The following is an 18,073-nucleotide window of genomic DNA, read 5'->3' as shown; positions in this document are numbered from 1 at the left end:
GTGTCAACTGGTTTGCCCATATCTGTCCTAAAAGGAATGCATATTGGTTTTATACATATTTTCTTTACTTACTGCTGTAATGACTATAAAAAAATAATTTATGGTTAGGTAAATATGAAATACTGCATATGAATATTTTTTTTTGTTTTTTAGTACGAGAATGCAGTTGACATTGAAGGTGGCTGCAACATTTGACCACTATAACAAAATAAGAATAACAGTGTTTGATATACTGGATCCAGCAGTAAACAGTGCTTGCTGGATGGATGGCGGTCAGTTAACTATCTCACAATTGGGGGAGAGGGGGAATACAATATATAAAATATAAAATATAGTTTAGGCGGGAAGTGAAAGGTCAATTGTAAGGTGATGGATGCCGGTACTCAGGCTGAGCAGATCCGCCATTACTGCTGCCTTGCTTCAGAGACCTTGTAACTCAGTGAATAAATGCTCTCAGCCCACCCAGTCACTAGCCATAACTCAGTGTAGGATGGTAAGAAACAAAATACTTTTATGGAAGAACAGACACAAGAATATATACAGTATCTCTGGGGACAATCCCCCCTCCTTGTTGGCATAGAGACACACAGGGCGGGGTAAACTCTACATCCAATAACACAAGGTATGGGTACATTCAAACATTTCACCAAATCTTATAAACAAAAACTGGGCCAATTTTGTCTGTGGGAAGGACACTTGAGGAAACTTTCCCCTTTCTTTGGCAGGCCACACATGGTTTTGAATTGCGAACAAATTTTCTTTCAAAAATCTTTTCAAAGAATTTTCGTTCGGCTTTCGCACCTTTAGTGTGACACAGCAATGGCTGATTTTCGTGCGGCTATCGAATTTGAGTGATTGGACATATTGGAAATTTTTTCTAATCAATGATGGGAGAATCATGTGAGAAATATAATTGAAAAAGGAATGTACAAGTGCAAGAAAAGAGAATTCCTGGAAAGAAAATAAGATTCCCAGACATGAAAATTCTTTTCTGTAGCAACATGAAGTGAAATTGAAGGCTTGGTTGGTCGAATTTTGAAAATCAATAGTATGACCATCGGATCACAAAACGCACAAAATTTCTGGTTTTGAAAAGAAAATTAGTTTGAAATTCCACCATGTATGGTAGACATGTGCACACTGAAATATTTCGTTTAGGAATTTAGTTTTCGTCCGAAAAATAAATTTATTTAGTTACTCCCGAAATTCGTTTTTATTTATTTAGTTTTTCGTTAAAAATTGCATTCGTCCGAAAATCCAAATTAAGGTCCAATCTGTCATTGAAGGCTTATGGTGTCTGTCGAATGTTCAAAGAAGATTCGATGGAGCAGCTAAACTGTACGACGCCGTATAGTTTACCTGCTCCGCCGAATCTTCTTAGAACTTTCAACAGACATCATAAGCCAAAGTATGTGTGTACTTAGTTCTAGCTATTTTACTGCTCCTCCTCTTTGGTTACAATCAGCCAATAACATTCATCATCATCATTATTTTTATTTATCTTTTCTCCCCTACGTCGAATCTTTTCTCCCCTACGTCGAATCTTTTCTCCCCTACGTCGAATCTTTTCTCTCTATGTCGAATCTTTTCTCTCTATGTAGAATAATCTTGGACTAATAGAGTTAAGGTTAGGCACATTCGACCACAGGTTTGATGGACACAGATTGTTATTGTCATCATCATGTCGAATCTCCTATCTATATCGAACTGTTGTAGCAACGAAAACGAAAATAAAGCATTTGTTTATGTCGGATTTTTCGTTTTTCGGATTATGCACTTTCGTTATCGTTTGTTAAAACGATAACGAAAATACCTGAAATTCGGACGAAAACGAATGCACATGTCTAATGTATGGCCTGCCTTACTCTACCTCTGGTCTTCATGCTTGGAATATGCATAATACAATCAGTAAAAAGGGTGGGGTAGCATTAGTGACCAGCATTAACCCCATAGGCCCAGATGGAAGAAGTGTGGCTGCCCGATGCCTTAGCAACATGGTAAGGCGGTCACACTCTATATCTGGGCAACGAAATGCTGTATGGTCAGTGACAGCAATGTTATGTCCAATGTCAGTGTTCTAAACATAGACAACCTGGCTGGTTCAGGGGCCGGTATAGCAGTGAAGAAATGGGAGTTGGGACAGATGCTAAATGGGACTGGTACTGTCACAATATTGTTGATAAATATTACTGTCCCAAGTAAAGGAGCCTCTCCAACTTTCAACACAAACCACACATATACGGCCCAGGATAACAGGGGTAAAACAAAATGCTGAGTCCAGTGTGGTTGTACTGCGAGTCTGGTTAGGGCAGGCCAGACTGGGCTTCTTGGTCACCCTGTGTCCCAATAGACATAGGGTGACTTACACATAAGAGGGGTCTGGGGAGCTGAAAAAGCAGTTTCCTGACCTCTCTAAGGTAAGCTGGATTCCATGGGCCCCACCCAAAGTGACTCTCGTCACAGAAGCTAATTAGTTAATAGTCTGATTTGATACAATTGAAAATAATGAACTATAGATAGTTGGGTATCAGTAGGTAAGGTTTGAATGAGAAATTCTCAGACATCAAAGAATTTGTGGACCTGTGTTTAGAGAGGCCTCCACCCATTCCATGTGGAAAACATAAGTAATATTTTGTATATTTTTATATGCAGCAAACTGCATGTTTCCCAGGCTCCTCTTAGCTCCCCTGCAGTAAAAAGCTTGTTCACAGAACTCATCAGCTCAAGTTATGATTTGTATACACAAGTTAATGATTCAGAAAATGTATTCATCTGCTCCCTTCCCCTCCTTGTCTGTCTTTTCAGATATGTACATATAAAATTTCAATCTGAGAGGAAAGGGAGAGAGCGTGAAAGTAAACTGATTCTACTGTATTCTACCTATGCTCTGTGAATCCAGTGTCTGCATAACACGCTAATTAAAAAAGCAAAGATTTTTTATATAGTAAAAAACAGATATAAAAAAATCTATTTAACAATGTATAAAAAAGTACAAAGAAACAAATCAAAAGCCATTATAGTTTAATGTCTGACTCCTATGTTCAGTATATACAAATGGCACCACACAAGCAATACATTTTAATCACCCTAGGTGCTTCCTGCTGTCAGTCACATATTGAAATCCCTGTTCTCTATAGATATCAACTATATTTTAGCAACCTGTTACTGTCACCTAAAACCAACAAGTTAGGTGCACTCAGGAAGGCAGGTAAATTAGTTAACCCCTATGGATACAGATCAGGTATATTCCTTGAAAGAATCTGAAAGTGCAAAGACAATGGCTTTCCACCTGCCTGTATAAAAGGAACCATACCCAGGCACCTGATCTGCTATGAATTGTACAGATCAGGAAGTCAAGTTGGGAGACTCTCTGCAGATTGTTTGACTGGGTCTGTGTATTCATGTGTATAATTGGATGCTGATTTTATGATCTGCTGGAAAACTGATGTACACATAAGGATTTTCCCCTTATAAGACAAAGTGACATGGTTGGTTTTCTCTAGCTGCTTCCTGACGTGGCAGGCTGGCTCCCCTGCACGAAATCACGTTACTGTACGTGATCTTGCGAGGTCCGGATAGCAGGTGCGCGCAGGTCTGGACATCGCGGCCGTCGGCCACGAGCGATCGTGACCAGGAGACACAGAACAGGGACGAGTGTGTGTAAACAAACACTTCCCTGTTCTGTTCTGACAGGAGTGACAGATCGTGTGTTCCTATTAGCTAGGAACCACTTTCTGTCACTTCCTGTAGTTATTCCATCCCCCTTCAGTTAGAATCACCTCCCAGGGAACATAGTTAACCCCTTCACCGCCCCCTAGTGTTAACCCCTTCACTGCCAGTGACATTTTTACAGTAATCAATGCATTTTTAATCGCACCGATCGCTGTATTAATGCCAATGGTTCCAAAAATGTGTCAAAATTGTCTGATGTGTCCGCCATAATGTATCATGATAAAAATCGCAGATTGCCGCCATTACTAGTAAAAAAAAAAAATATTAAAAATGCTATAAATCTATCCCCTATTTTGTAGAGGCTATAACTTTTGCGCAAACCAATCAATATACGTTTATTGCGATTTTTTTTTTACCAAAAATATGTAGAATACATATCAGCCTAAACAGAGGAAAAAAATGTTTTTTTATATATTTTTGTGGGATATTTATTATAGCAAAAAGTAAAAAATAATGCGTTTTTTTCAAAATTGACGCTCTTTTTTGTTTATAGCGCAAAAAATAAAAAACGCAGAGGTGATCAAATACCACCAAAAGAAAGCTCTATTTGTGGGAAAAATAGGACGTCAATTTTGTTTGGGTGCAACATCGCACAACCGCGCAATTGTCAGTTAAAGCGACGCAGTGCCGAATCGCAAAAAGTGCTCTGGTCAGGAAGGGGGTAAAATCTTCCGGGGCTGAAGCGGCTAGATTCATAGGTTGCACTTTCAAAATGGCTGACAGTCAGACTTAAAGGGTTTTTCTAGGACAATGGAAAATTAAGTATTTTCAAGAATTGTTAATAAAAGAAACCCTGACATAGTTTTTATCTTATTATATGTACGTGAAATCAATAAAGTATACAGCCTTAGTCACTTTTGTGCATGTTTTGGTTTATTGTTTATATGAGAAAATTACACTGAGCCCCTGTAAAGATATCACATTCTTCCCTCTTTATAAAACTCTTATGCCCTGTACACACGGTCGGATTTTCCTATTGAAAAAGTTTCGATCGGATTGTGTTGTGGGAAATTCCAATCGTGTGTGGGCTCCATCGGACTTTTTCCGTCGGAATTTCCGACACACAAAGTTTAAAATTTTACAACAACAAAATCCAATCATTTAAATTCCGATCGTGTGTACACAAATCCGACGCACAAAGTGCCATGCATGCTCAGAATAAATTAAGAGACGAAAGCTATTGGCTAATGCCCCGTTTATAGTCCTGAGGTACGTCACCGCGTTCAAAACGATCGGATTTTCCGACAACTTTGTGTGGCCGTGTGTATGCAAGACAAATTTGGCCCAAAATCCGTCGGAAAAAATCTGATGGATTTTGTTGTTGGAATGTCCGATCAATGTCCGATAAATGTCCAATCGTGTGTACAGGGCATAAGTCATGATATGAGGTATTATGTCTCACCTACAGTCCACATGAAAAATGCTAGCTGTCATTCCTAGAAATATGAAGGGACAAATCTGACATATCTCCCAATATATTATTCATAGAAAGCTTAGAAGTTCCAAAGAATATATAATATGATCATCATTTTCCCCATGTGATGGAAATGAACCTCTTACCTCACTGTTGCTGTAGCGGGCCAGCTCGGAGATGAAGCGGATGTGGTCATCACGGATCTGTACCATCTGCTCACAGATATTGTACTGCGGACTGATACTGCTCTGTGTGCAGGTCCACCTGGGCAGGAAACAACTGCTTAAGCCTGTGGATGGACCTCAAGGGGGCACGTGGAAAGAGTCTAGGAGGGCTTATTAGATAACAACTACACTACAGAATATTACCCAACAATAACCACATAATGTATTATAGAAGAGGTGACAAAGGGGCCGCTCTTTAATGATTCATTATTTTATCTTAAAAATTAAGGTGCAAATGTGAACCAATGAAGGGGCATTTATCGTATAACACAAAAGTGATTTTAACATATCAATATGCGAATGGATTTACAGTATATATACAGTATATAATATGATAAACTGTTATATGTGTGTCCAGTTCTACTATTTTCCAAAGCCTTTCATGATTTAATTTAGCTGTAGTAGTGTACCATACCAAGTTAGCCATTGATTAATGTGGAAGGTTTGGAGTTTAGGTGATAACTTAAGCTAGCAATTAAAAGGTATTAAAATTGCAAGCTTTCAGGATTCCTTAGATCATCCTTTATACAATTCAGTTGTATAAATGCTGGCAAAGGGGTCTAAGGCATCCCAAGCTTGCAATTTGAATACCTTTTAATTGCTAGCTTAAGTTATCACCTAAACTCCAAACTTTCAGCATTAATCAATGGCTAACTTAAGTTAGCCAATAAAGCCTATCACTTAAACTCCACACTTTTTACATGATATCATTTAGTAAACTTCTATAGAAAATGAAGGGGTTGATTCTGACTATTGCAGTTGCTCTTTTGACAGCCATACACGTTGCAATTTACAGAGAATTTCAACAGCTTTCAATTGCAGAAATGACCAATTAAACTGACCAGCACTGAGTTGGCCCAATAATTTTCAATCTCTGTATAGATTTAGATTTCTTTAAATTAGATAAGTAAATAGATAAAGATTTCCTTTAGATTTACCAAAACTACGTAATGTGAAAACCTCTTTAAGGCAGCCCATACATTGGACAATTTTATTTTTGTTCAAAAAGCGGGTTGCACTGATTGATCAGGAAAAATCTGGTTCTGATCGACTTCTATACAACCAGTCTGCCCACACATGGATCGAAATTCGACTAGCCCCTGCTGAACCAGTTGAATTTCGATCAGTGTATAACTGGATTAAAGGATGCATTCAACTTGTTTCCAAACAGGCAGACCCTCACACAAAATTGTTTGTAGTGTTAAAGAAGATTGTATAATCAGACTGCGATGTGTATTGTCAGCTTAATGATTCAGTTGTAGGCAGGGCCGGTGCTACCACTAGGCAAACTAGGCAGCCGCCTAGGGCGCACTGCTGCCTAGGGCACCCGGCCACTGGTGTTCCTACTCTCTTCTCTCTACAGCAAGCAACTAAGTCTCAGCATGAGCAGGCAGCCACTGCGCCATTCGCACATAGTGTCAAAGGCGCAGCGGCGGTGGAGGACTGTGTCTGTGTCCTGGCTCCCGAATGAATGGAAGCAAGCAAACATTCATTGATGGGCACTGGTAGGCTGTATTGTTGGGCGCTGGTAGGCTGCATTGATGGGCACTGGTAGGCTGCATTGTTGGGCACTGATAGGCTGCATTGATAGGTATTGGTAGGCTGCATTGTTGGACGCTGGTAGGCTGCATTGTTGGGTGCTGGTATTCTGCATTTGATGGGTGCTGGAAAGGCTGCATTGATGGATGCTGGTGAGGCTGCATTTGATGGGTGCTTCATTAAAAAGGTGGGGTATACATGGGTAGGGCAAAGAGGGTGGAGTCAAGGGGGGAGAGGTGGCAAAATTAGGTTTCGCCTAGGGTGTCAAAAATCCTTGCACCAGCCCTGGTTGTAGGAACACTTAATGGATCTCAGGCCAAGGCTGATGTGTGCCCTTTCAGATACTGACGTTCACTTATCTCAGAAATTTTAGTACAGGACCGTTATGAAAGGACTACAATTGGAACTCTTTTCTGGGCTCCATAGGTCAGATGGCTTTTAGAGAAGTGCTAATTTTCATTAAAAATTTACAGAAAAGAACAGAGTGTATTACAGCCTTGTGTATGTAAAAGTCTGATCGAATAGCTGCCTATAAGTGGGTAAAGAACAAAATGTTAAAGCATAATGATCAATACCAACCAAACCCTTAATCATCATTCATTTTTCTACTTGCTCTAAACTGATGGAAAGGTGGCCTGACTGGTTGCTGTTGCTAATTGTAGAGAAAAAGGTGTAATGAATTAAAGTGTCAGCAGTAAGAATTGAAGATATTTCCTCACAGACACCATTCAAATTAAAACTTGACCTGAAAGTTTGAATCTGATTGGCTTTTAGGAAATTGGTCCATGTCTTAGTGCTGACTATGTGACACATCAAGTTTTACGTGATCTGTGCAAGAAAATTGTCACTATAACAAAAAAGTTAAACACAAAGTTACGTAACAGTTTGAGAAGCCTTACATGGAAGCTTCCATTCTCTGACGTGCAGTGAAGCTGAACAAGTTCAGCTTTACTGCCCTGAAACTATAAAACAGTCCAGGGGGGCCAAAGAACAGCAGTTTCCATTGCATGGCCACTAATGAGAAAAAAGATACATTCTTCTAACCTTCTGCTGACTGACCTTCTTCTGAAAATGCTAATTGTTTGACTGCCTTACACATCCAGCGGCTTCAGTAATTTCATAGTTACTGACCTGGAACAAACATGCAGATCAGAAAAGCCACATAAAAAAGTCAGAACCCCTGAATGCTTTTTTAAGTGACTAAAAAAGTACTGGATCCATTGGATCAGAATGATTGCCAGGCAACTAACATTTTCAGAAAGAGAGGGCATCAGTGGCAGCCTCCATATTTCTTAGGACAAGTATCACTTACACTATCAGTGGGTAAAGGCTCCAATTTTGAAAGGGTCAGTCCACCCAAAAGTGATATTTTTAATGTTTGATAAATGCTGGAGAGTTAAGCCACTTAACAATGTTTTATATCTCTATGGGGCTCTGTTAGTGAGATCTATGTGTTGTGGGTGGCCACACTTGCTGTAGCCATTAGGAGGGGTTTTCCATTCCTTGTTTTTTCTTGTGTTATATCATGTAGACTTCAAAAAACCACGCTGGAACACACAATGGTGGGCAGGAATTTCCCAAAACTATCAGGTGGTCAGGAACAGAGTTTAGAATAACAGCAATGACATTTCACTGTTGGGGTTTTTAAAAAAACAGAAGAAGCTACAAACTGACTCAGCTACCCAAGCAACACCTATAACTAAAATATCACTTTTGGGTGGGGGTCATCCTTTCATAATCAACTCTACTGTCTTACTGTCTGCAGCACTAAACAGCTTGTGGCAGCAAAGCCCAAATCACAATAAAAGCATTTTACAACCACAAGCTGCTTATTGCTGTGTATATTGGTTTCCTCGCCAGTTACCATAAAGTATGACTCATCAAGTTCCACTTTGATCACCGCTCATCCTACTACTGCCAAGAGACATTACGGCATGCACTCACTTTGACTTGTTCTCTTCATAGTGAGCACTGGTCTTAATGTATCTGGCCAGCTCAATTTGCATGTCTCCAAAGAGAGGTACCACCTGCAGCTGCTGTAAGAGAGAAAACAGACGGACTGCACACTTAGACACACAGAAACACTGCACAGGGATCTTTGTACATGAACACACTGGAGCACCATCATAAAATATGTAGGACTTCACATATAAGAGTATCAAGTCTTGCTATCCAGAACTCTAGTACCAAGAGAGCATTCCAAGATTAGTACACAACACTTTTTTCTTTTAATTTTCCAGGCACTCCCGGTTGTGGCCACCTAAGCGGTTACATCATTAGGCTGTACTGTTGACTCCTATGATATCGGGGTCATCTATCCAAGGAGTCTTCAGGTAGACAAAGTGTCTAATATAACAGTATTTCCAGACAGGAAATTACACGATTGAGAGGTGCATGCTGGTTAGCCAGCTGCACTAAATCCTGGAACTCAGTGGCGCAGGCTTCAGACGTCCATAGCTAAGATGGCCGCCACCAGGATTTTTGCAAGGGCCAGTAAACAGGACTTTTGGCAAGTAAGGAATATAATTACATTATTGACAAAATCCAAAGTAAATCCAGCGATTTGTGAAGATCATGGGGATGTGTTCGTTACATTTTTGAGTAGGAGATTGTAGCTCCTCTTTAAAGAAGAGGTCTTACCAAACAAATATTCAGTTCCTCCTGTCCCCCTAGGTGTGGTGGATGCTGTGCTAACATGGTCAACAGCATGCCACCCCTCCCTCCACTGCTGTTTGTCCATACTGCTCAATAGGAGACAAATGGCTAATTCGTTTTGATTTAGAGCACTTGTCTCCAGCACCATATGCTTGCCCAAGACAAGAGCCCCTCACCACTCAAACACGGGGGGGGCGGGCTAGGTCTGTGAGAGTCTCCTGTTACCTGTGGACAACAAATACAGCACTGAGCACAGAACAGAAGAGCTTTTGTATATCAGGACTGTCCCATTTAAATCATGGGTGTAGCGTCTGCAAACATGCATTAAACGTGCAATATGTTTGTGGTGCCATTATTTCTTAATTGTGACCCAAACTGAGGTAGGAGTCATTTTGGCATGTGTTTTCCGTGCAAAAAAAAAACAAAACGCAAAAACGAGACATAAACCACGCTTGGCTCATGTCCAACATTTGGTACATGATCTTCTTTAGCGCACTTTTGGAGCGGAGGGAGGCCCATTCAAATGAATGGTGCTGCTCAAAAAACATGCTAAAAAAGCTCCACAGTAGCCTTGCTCGAATATAAACGGTGCAGGACATGAATAAAACTGGCAATAAGTATATATTTGTTAGATCTATCTATAAATTTCATGTTTGCTGTGGTTGGCTTCCGGGAATCGTCTGCCCCGCTGAAAGGAGTGCATCATGTCAGCATGTCCAACATGCACACTCACAGAGCAGGGGGAGACATCAATTGAGCTCTGCTTGAGCTCCACAATGGGAACAACCACAAACCGGGTTTCTGTCTGGGGAGCAGCTGATATGGAGTAATGTCAGAGAAAAAGAACTGATTTAATGCACAATCATTTGGTGTTTCTTTTGACAAGAAGAGATCAGTACATAAATAAATAGATTTGTTTTTGATTGCTTGTGAATTTTCTTTAAGTCATGTTAGTGGCTTTAACTATTTAACTAGTGCTCTACAGCAGCCAAAGCGTTTGAGCCGAAATTAACTCCCCAATGCATCTATTTACGGTACCCACTCAAAGTACACTATACAGCCAGAAGTTCTCCACTTTTCCCATGTGTTTGTCACATAGGGCATGTTCTCCTCCACCCATTACAAATTATCAAAAATGAGGTAGGACTTCCAGGAAAGGCAATAGACTTCAGGACTGTACAGTATAGCATTTTACAAAAGCATGTGAATGAAGTATTGTGCACTCTGGAGTTGCACTGTGGGTGAAATTCTAGAAGCAAGACTTGCAATTTTCATATATGAGGGCCATTGTGTTTTATCTTCCAAAATTGCTGTTATTCCTAACTTAACCAAGAAAATATCCAATTTGAGAATCACCTATACTTTACCTTTTTTTCAACGTTTGATATAATAGGGCAGGCAGATTTCTAAGAAATCATGGAAATAAATGTCTATGTTGGCCATTGCATCCAGCTGTCTTGATTTGTATACTGAACTAGATGTTTGACAGCTAGCTTGTGACTGACTGCGACAGGCAGTGAGGGCACTAATTACTTACATTCTTTAAATGACAATTTGCCACTAAACAGAAACTATCAGGTATGGATTACTGGTTTAAATGATATCTATAAAAGTTTCTAACCTGCATTGAATAAGTAGAATTACAATTTTATTGGCTGGCATGGCTTACACCTCCATCGCTTATATGAACTAGCCCCAGTAAATTGGCATGGGTGGGAAACATCAAAACAGCAGAGATGTAAAACAAGGTTTGGAAGCTGCACTTCACAAATATGAACCAAATGCTGATCATAGTTCCAGATTCACTAGACTAAAACGTAGCCTGTACATTTGCTAGCATAGGATAGTCTTTCTAAAATGCCAATTGAGATACATATCTACAATGTTGCACTCATTTTTAAAACAGATTGCTGGTGATTAACTTAATTCTGTACAAAAATGGGGAAACTCAAACTTATAATATGATAAAAACACGTACATAAGCAGGCGTTACATTACGTTAAAAATCATAAGGCAGAATGATTACTAGATCTAGTAATTCAGGCAGCTAAAGATATACATCCTTTTATTGGAAAAATTGGCGTGGGCCCCACCCCTCCACGTTCTGTGCCTCCTCATTGGTGTATGGTGTCCAATGGGAGGCTTGGGGAGCAAAATGGGCTGTGCCTATCTCAGCTTTACAGTAAAGTCAATATTTGCATATAAATTTAGCGACCTGTACCTCTGGATCTACTCACCAGTCTGACATGCGTTTTTTCATTGAAGGTAACCTCAGCATTTTTTATTAAAATATGCTAAATTAAGCAGCTTCTTGATGGAATTATTTTAAAAATTTGAGTGTATCATATGAAATAATCACAAACTGAAATGGCATGTAGTTACATAGAAGATCTCAAACTAAATTTTAGTGATTCGTAGACATCACCTTAAAAAATTTGTCGATTTTGCTTAAGTTTATCCGTTTTTTTGCATCAAGTTTGTAAATATTGCTGACATTTCCATCCATCAGATACAACCCGAAGCCCATCACCTGCAAATGAGAAAGAGAAATGTTTTGCGCTCAATGCATGTTTGCATTAACTTTTTCCACGTACTGTGTAGCTGTAAATTGTCCTTCTTACCCACACATATATAGGCCTATTTTAAAGTTTTGCATAAGCGTAGCCAAAAAGAAAAAAAAAAACGGAAATCAGCACAAGGGACATGACTTACAGACAGTGGGATGGGTCCTCTGTGCTGATTCCTCCTACTCCGTCTATGCCCCACCCTCCACTACTGCAATCTTCCGGTGTGGTGGGGGTTAATACAACTAATGGGCTGTCACAGGCTCTCGTCAAGAGAGCCTGACTATGCCTGCCCTTTTTGCCCAGCACATGGGACAATACTTACAATCAACAATAGGTGTCCCATGTGCTGATGGTTGCTGTCTTTGTTTAACCACTTACAGACCGGAAGATTTTCCTCCTTAATGACAGGCCAGTTTTTGAGATACGGCACTGCGTCGCTTTAACTGAAAATTGCTTGGTCGTGCGACGCTATACCCAAACAAAATTTATGTCCTTTTTTTCCCCGCTTTCTTTTGGCGGTATTTGATCACCTCTGAGGTTTTTTTTTTTTGCACCATAAACAATTTTGAAAAAAAAAACAATACTTTTTGCTATAATAAATATCCCCCCCAAAAATGTAAAAAAACAAATTTCTTCATCTGTTTAGGCCAATATGTATTCTTCTACATATTTTTGGTAAAAAAATTTGCAATGAGCGTATATTGATTGGTTTGCACAAAAGTTATAGCGTCCACAAAATGGTGATGATCAGCGATTTTTAGTGGGACTGCGCCATTGCAGCGGACAGATCGGACACTTTTTTGGGACCAATGACATTTATACAGCAATCAGAGCTAAAAATAGCCACTGATTACTGTATAAATGTCACTGGCAGGGAAGGGGTTAACACTAGGGGGCGATCAAAGGGTTAAGTGTGTTCCCTGGGAGTACTTCTAACTGTATGGGGGCTGGGCTAACTGAAGGAGGAGAGAGATCACTGTTCCTAATCACTAGGAACAGCAGATCTGTCTCTAACTCCCCTGCCAGAACTGAGATCTGTCTGTTTACATTGACAGATCCCCCTTCTGGCTCTTGCTCCCGCGATTGTGGGTGGCCAGCGGACATCTCGGCCACCTGACATACAGCAGGCACGCGTGCGCCTGCTACGGCTCCTTAAAGGAGCCAACGTACACCTACGGCGATTTGTGGAAAGTGCTGACCTACTGTCGTATAATGACGGCAGCTGGTGGGCAAGTGGTTAAATCTTCCATCCTCTGCCCCCCCTATACCCTCACAGCAGTAATCTTCTGGTCCTTCACGGGTTACTACAGCTCCTAGATCTGACATAGTCAAAAGTGCCGACTATGCCTGCCCTTTCCGACCCTCCTCCATTCATAGCAGCTGTACTATAGCTTCCAGTAATAAAAAGCGCTCTATGAATTGAGGATGGACAGATGAATGAAAAGTCTGCCTTTTCCACTTATAGAGTGCTTTTCATTGATGGAAGCTATATTATTATTGTTATTATTTCTGCCAAATAACAGGAGATTAGAGTCTGTTAACATCCTAGCAAATTATACAGTGTAACTGAAACAAAGATTGTTGTTTTTAATTTTACAAAAGAGGACTTACACTTTAAATTAAACCTGTGTTTTTACCCATTCAGGGGCAAGCCACCCCTTCAGCAGCATACAGTATACATACTTTTACTTTGTTCTCCTGCTGCTCCACCCAGAGCCAAAAGTTGAAGATAATTTCCTGGACTTCCGGGTAAAGAGAAACATGTGACTTACTCCAAGCAATAGGCCAATTAGCACTGTCATGTGGGTAGTTCATGGCCCTGTGTACGTTTCAGGAACTTCTAGCTTACAAATGGATGTTCATTCATTTCACCAGCTGAAGAGAACAGCAGTGGAACAAAAGGAAGGCCAGTATGTAAGTCTTATGGTCTGCATTAAAGTGTACCTACTGCTGTGCCCTGCCTTGGAAAAGCAGATTTACATTGAACTGGCCAGCTTTACCTCCTGTGGCACATTGTAAAAAGAGCTTATGACCCCGGATTCTCATCCAGGTAGATCGAGTGGCTCCAGGGGGCTTGTGTCATTCAGAGAAAACTGGCTTTTCAGTTTCCTCATCGGCGGGTAAAACACAGAACCTGGAAATTTCATAGAGATCTGGGAGGGATGAAATCTCCAATCATGGGTCCTGGTTTTCAGAACCACCAGCAGACAAATTAGGCAGGTGTGTGCTGGGCTTTTAGGAGAGACCTGACTAGGGTTCTGGGCTCCACCTTAGCAGACAGAGGAGGTCTCTGCCAGGAGTCAGGAGGGCTCCACTTAGGAGAGAGGTGGGAGCCAGAGCAGCAAAGGGCTGCCAGGTGTATGAACCAAAACCTAAAGGGTGAGGCCAGGGCAACAGCGCTGCAGATATAAGCCAGGAGCCTAAATGTCTATTTCTTTGTGAGAGAGAAACTCTCAAAACCTCTTAAAGGGCAACTCTTTGATTTTTATTTCAACAAAAGAAGAAAAGGAAGTAGTTAAAATTTCACTGTTTGAAGCGAGTTCTCACACACCGTCAAAGAGAAATTTTCACTGTAAGGGTTACCTTTAGCAGCATGTGCTTTTCACTTGGGGTCAAATACATTTTATTCTCATAATAATCCACACAGATGTTGACAATGTCGGCAAGCAGCTCCTCGTAGCCGGGAATCACCTCCAGCTGCTGGTGCAGGCACTACAAGGAAAAGAGCAAACCATGAAACAAATGAGTGCAATGTTATACTAGCTGATTCTCTTCTTATCAAGACAGACACCTACGTATTCTGAGTACAGAAGTTCAAACCAATCAGATTGCCTGAAACAGGCACTGTCTTCTATAAAAATCGGCTACATAACTGAATGGGACAATATTTGTTTCAGTTGCATTACCTATAGGCAAATTTGTATGGCCCCCAGCTGTCCCTGATTTTGAGGGACTGTCCCTGATTTGGAACAATGTCCCTCTATCCCTCATTCCCCCCTCATTTGTCCCTCATTTTGGTCTGATCTATATAGTTGTATATCAAATGCAGTCTTTATCTCTCAAAAAGTGTTTCCCAGTTCTAAACCTTTCATCCAATTTCTAAATTGTTGCATTTGTAAATTTCAAAAGCCAATATAAAGGAATAGTAGAGGTAAAAAAGCACTCGTGGGTTTAACCAATCATTTTTTTCCATACAATGAAAAAGGAGGACACATATATAGAAGAGATGGAAAAAGCTGCACACCCCAAAATTGGATTATAGAAGAATTGTTTTCCCCCATGGGGCTTTAAAACAGCAATGTACAAGATCAAAAAAGAAGTTCTTAATAGATGTATAAAAATATTTTGTCAAATATCATGGTTTATTAAAATACAGTATGAGGAGAAACATCTGGTACAGTAACACAAATCATATTCCCCAGTGCAGTACCAAACACATATTAGTACACATTGTTACATTACATAATGTTACATGGATAGCAAGCCCCGACGCGTTTTGACCTGTCTGCGGTCTCTTCAGGGGGACAGTTGGATCTAAAGAATAATTACATAAGTAAAATTAAAATACATAAATATATATGTTGTTGTGCATCACTTTGATTACACCAAGATAATATGTTTTTACCGCTCAACGGTGGAATGAGTGTTCTATGATCCAGAATAGGTACTGGGGGCCAATGGGAACACCGGAGGGCTCAGGAGGCCACCCTCAATTCCCCAGGAGAGCCAGCCCCAAGGAGCTTACAGGAAGCCACACTTTGCGCGCCCCCGGGGGGGGGAAGGGAGGAGCACACACCTGCAACAGATACCCAAGGGTAGCCGTGTATTAGTTAGAGGAAGTTTGATAGTTAGCTTGGTAATATGATGAGTATTTCTAAATGTATATGTAGAGACTGACGTTGGGTTGGATTGTTACTGTGTAAATATATTACGGTATTATTTTCGTCCCATAAATGTAATCAACAAGGTTCAATGATCATACAGTCTGACAATGCAGTAGTGTGGTATGTCTTTGTGATTCATACTGAATGGGTAAATTAAATAGGTCAAAAGGTAAAAAGCTGACAGATGTATGTGTGAAAAACGACAATTGCCTTAGTCGAGAAAAGTGCGTTGTGTGCAAAAGGATAATGTGATGTTGGATGGTGCATGAAGTGATAAAAGCATAACATGGTGCCTGCCTGGTGCCAGCTGTGTAAAGAACAAAAACAAGTGTAGACTGAGAGGTGGTGAAATCTAAAAAATGGGTAAACACCAACCAAAATGTGAAAGTGTGTGTGTAAGATGATGTGAAGTGCTGTGTGAAGTGATGTGATAGTAACAAATAGTTTACCTTATCAATGTTGTAGATCGTGTAGGCTGGAGGTTGTATTAGACTTGTAAGATTAGGGCAGTAGCATCCATCCTGGCCTGCATGAGATCATAATCTGATTCTCAGGCATCCAGTCTCCTAATATATCCGAATTCAGGCAAATGGGATAATCATATGCAGGTGCGAGCCCCCCCCCCACAAGGGCATGGCGCAGGGACCGCTAATGGAGCGGCCCACGTGTGGCTCCCTTGGCGTCCTGGAAGGCCGTACGGCCCCGACTGCTGTCGTCATCTCCGCCGCAATAGGCTATCCTTGGGTATCTGTTGCAGGTGTGTGCTCCTCCCTTTTTTCCCCCTGGGGCGCGCAAAGTGTGGCTCCCTGTAAGCTCCTTGGGGCTGGCTCTCCTGGGGAATTGAGGGTGGCCTCCTGAGCCCTCCGGTGTTCCCATTGGCCCCCAGTACCTATTCTGGATCATAGAACACTCATTCCACCGTTGAGCGGTAAAAACATATTATCTTGGTGTAATCAAAGTGATGCACAACAACATATATATTTATGTATTTTAATTTTACTTATGTAATTATTCTTTAGATCCAACTGTCCCCCTGAAGAGACCGCAGACAGGTCAAAACGCGTCGGGGCTTGCTATCCATGTAACATTATGTAATGTAACAATGTGTACTAATATGTGTTTGGTACTGCACTGGGGAATATGATTTGTGTTACTGTACCAGATGTTTCTCCTCATACTGTATTTTAATAAACCATGATATTTGACAAAATATTTTTATACATCTATTAAGAACTTCTTTTTTGATCTTGTACATTGCTGTTTTAAAGCCCCATGGGGGAAAACAATTCTTCTATAATCTTTTTTCCATACAATTCTCCTTTAAGGAGGGCGTGGCAGGGGGTGTGTCCTATACCTGCATACGTTTGCTAATAGGTGTCCCTCTTTCCCATTTCAGAAAGTTGGGAGGTATGAAATTTGTTCTTTTTTAATATGAAAAGGTTACAGTTTCTGTCAGTTTTTTTACATCTGCCTCCCATTGGGGAGATTTACTCTCACATCCTGTCTTGAAGACACACAAGGACTTAAATTAGGAGGAAGGAAGGAAGGACATCTCTCTAAAAAGATGGGAATTCCTCTCAGCAGAACAGGTTTCCCCACACCTCCTGTACTGTAAAAGTTTTAGATTTCCCAAGTTTGAGATAGTTATACATTTTAGGTCCAACATGCTTCAATATTACATCTAATGCCCTGTACACACGACCGGTTTTGCCGTCGGAATAAACTCTGAAGGTTTTTCCAACAGAGTTCCGACAGAATTCCACTCAAGCTGTCTTACATACACACGATCACACCAAATTTCGACCGTCCAGAACGCGGTGACGTACAACACATACGACAGGACTAGAAAATAGAAGTTCAATAGCCAGTAGCCAATAGGTTCCATCTCGTACTTGCTTCAGAGCATGCGTCGTTCTTGGTACGTTGGAACAGCATACAGACGAGCATTTTTTCTGATAGTAATTTGTTCCGTCGGAAAAATATAGAACATGTTCTCTATCTAAGTCCGTCTGAATTTTCAACAGAAAAAGTCCGATGGGGCATACACACGGTAGGAAT

At 40.7% G+C, this 18,073-nt stretch overlaps 1 protein-coding gene across 3 annotated transcripts in view; it reads right to left on the bottom strand.

Moving 5' to 3' along the window:
- Positions 1-18,073, bottom strand: part of CYFIP2 (cytoplasmic FMR1 interacting protein 2) — a 134,934-nt gene that overhangs the window by 42,891 nt on the left and 73,970 nt on the right. For all 3 annotated transcript variants that reach the window (XM_073621167.1, XM_073621168.1, XM_073621169.1), the window contains 4 exons: positions 14,715-14,843; positions 11,990-12,094; positions 8,854-8,945; positions 5,293-5,410 (listed from right to left, as the gene is read on the bottom strand). In XM_073621167.1, coding sequence (XP_073477268.1) covers positions 5,293-5,410; positions 8,854-8,945; positions 11,990-12,094; positions 14,715-14,843 — 444 coding nt within the window. The remainder of the gene's footprint in view (positions 1-5,292; positions 5,411-8,853; positions 8,946-11,989; positions 12,095-14,714; positions 14,844-18,073) is intronic.

The sequence above is a fragment of the Aquarana catesbeiana genome, linkage group LG03 (assembly GCF_042186555.1).
Source record: "Aquarana catesbeiana isolate 2022-GZ linkage group LG03, ASM4218655v1, whole genome shotgun sequence".
Taxonomy (NCBI): domain Eukaryota; kingdom Metazoa; phylum Chordata; class Amphibia; order Anura; family Ranidae; genus Aquarana; species Aquarana catesbeiana.
Note: the sequence above shows the minus strand (reverse complement) of the source record. Positions and strands in the feature narration are given on the sequence as shown.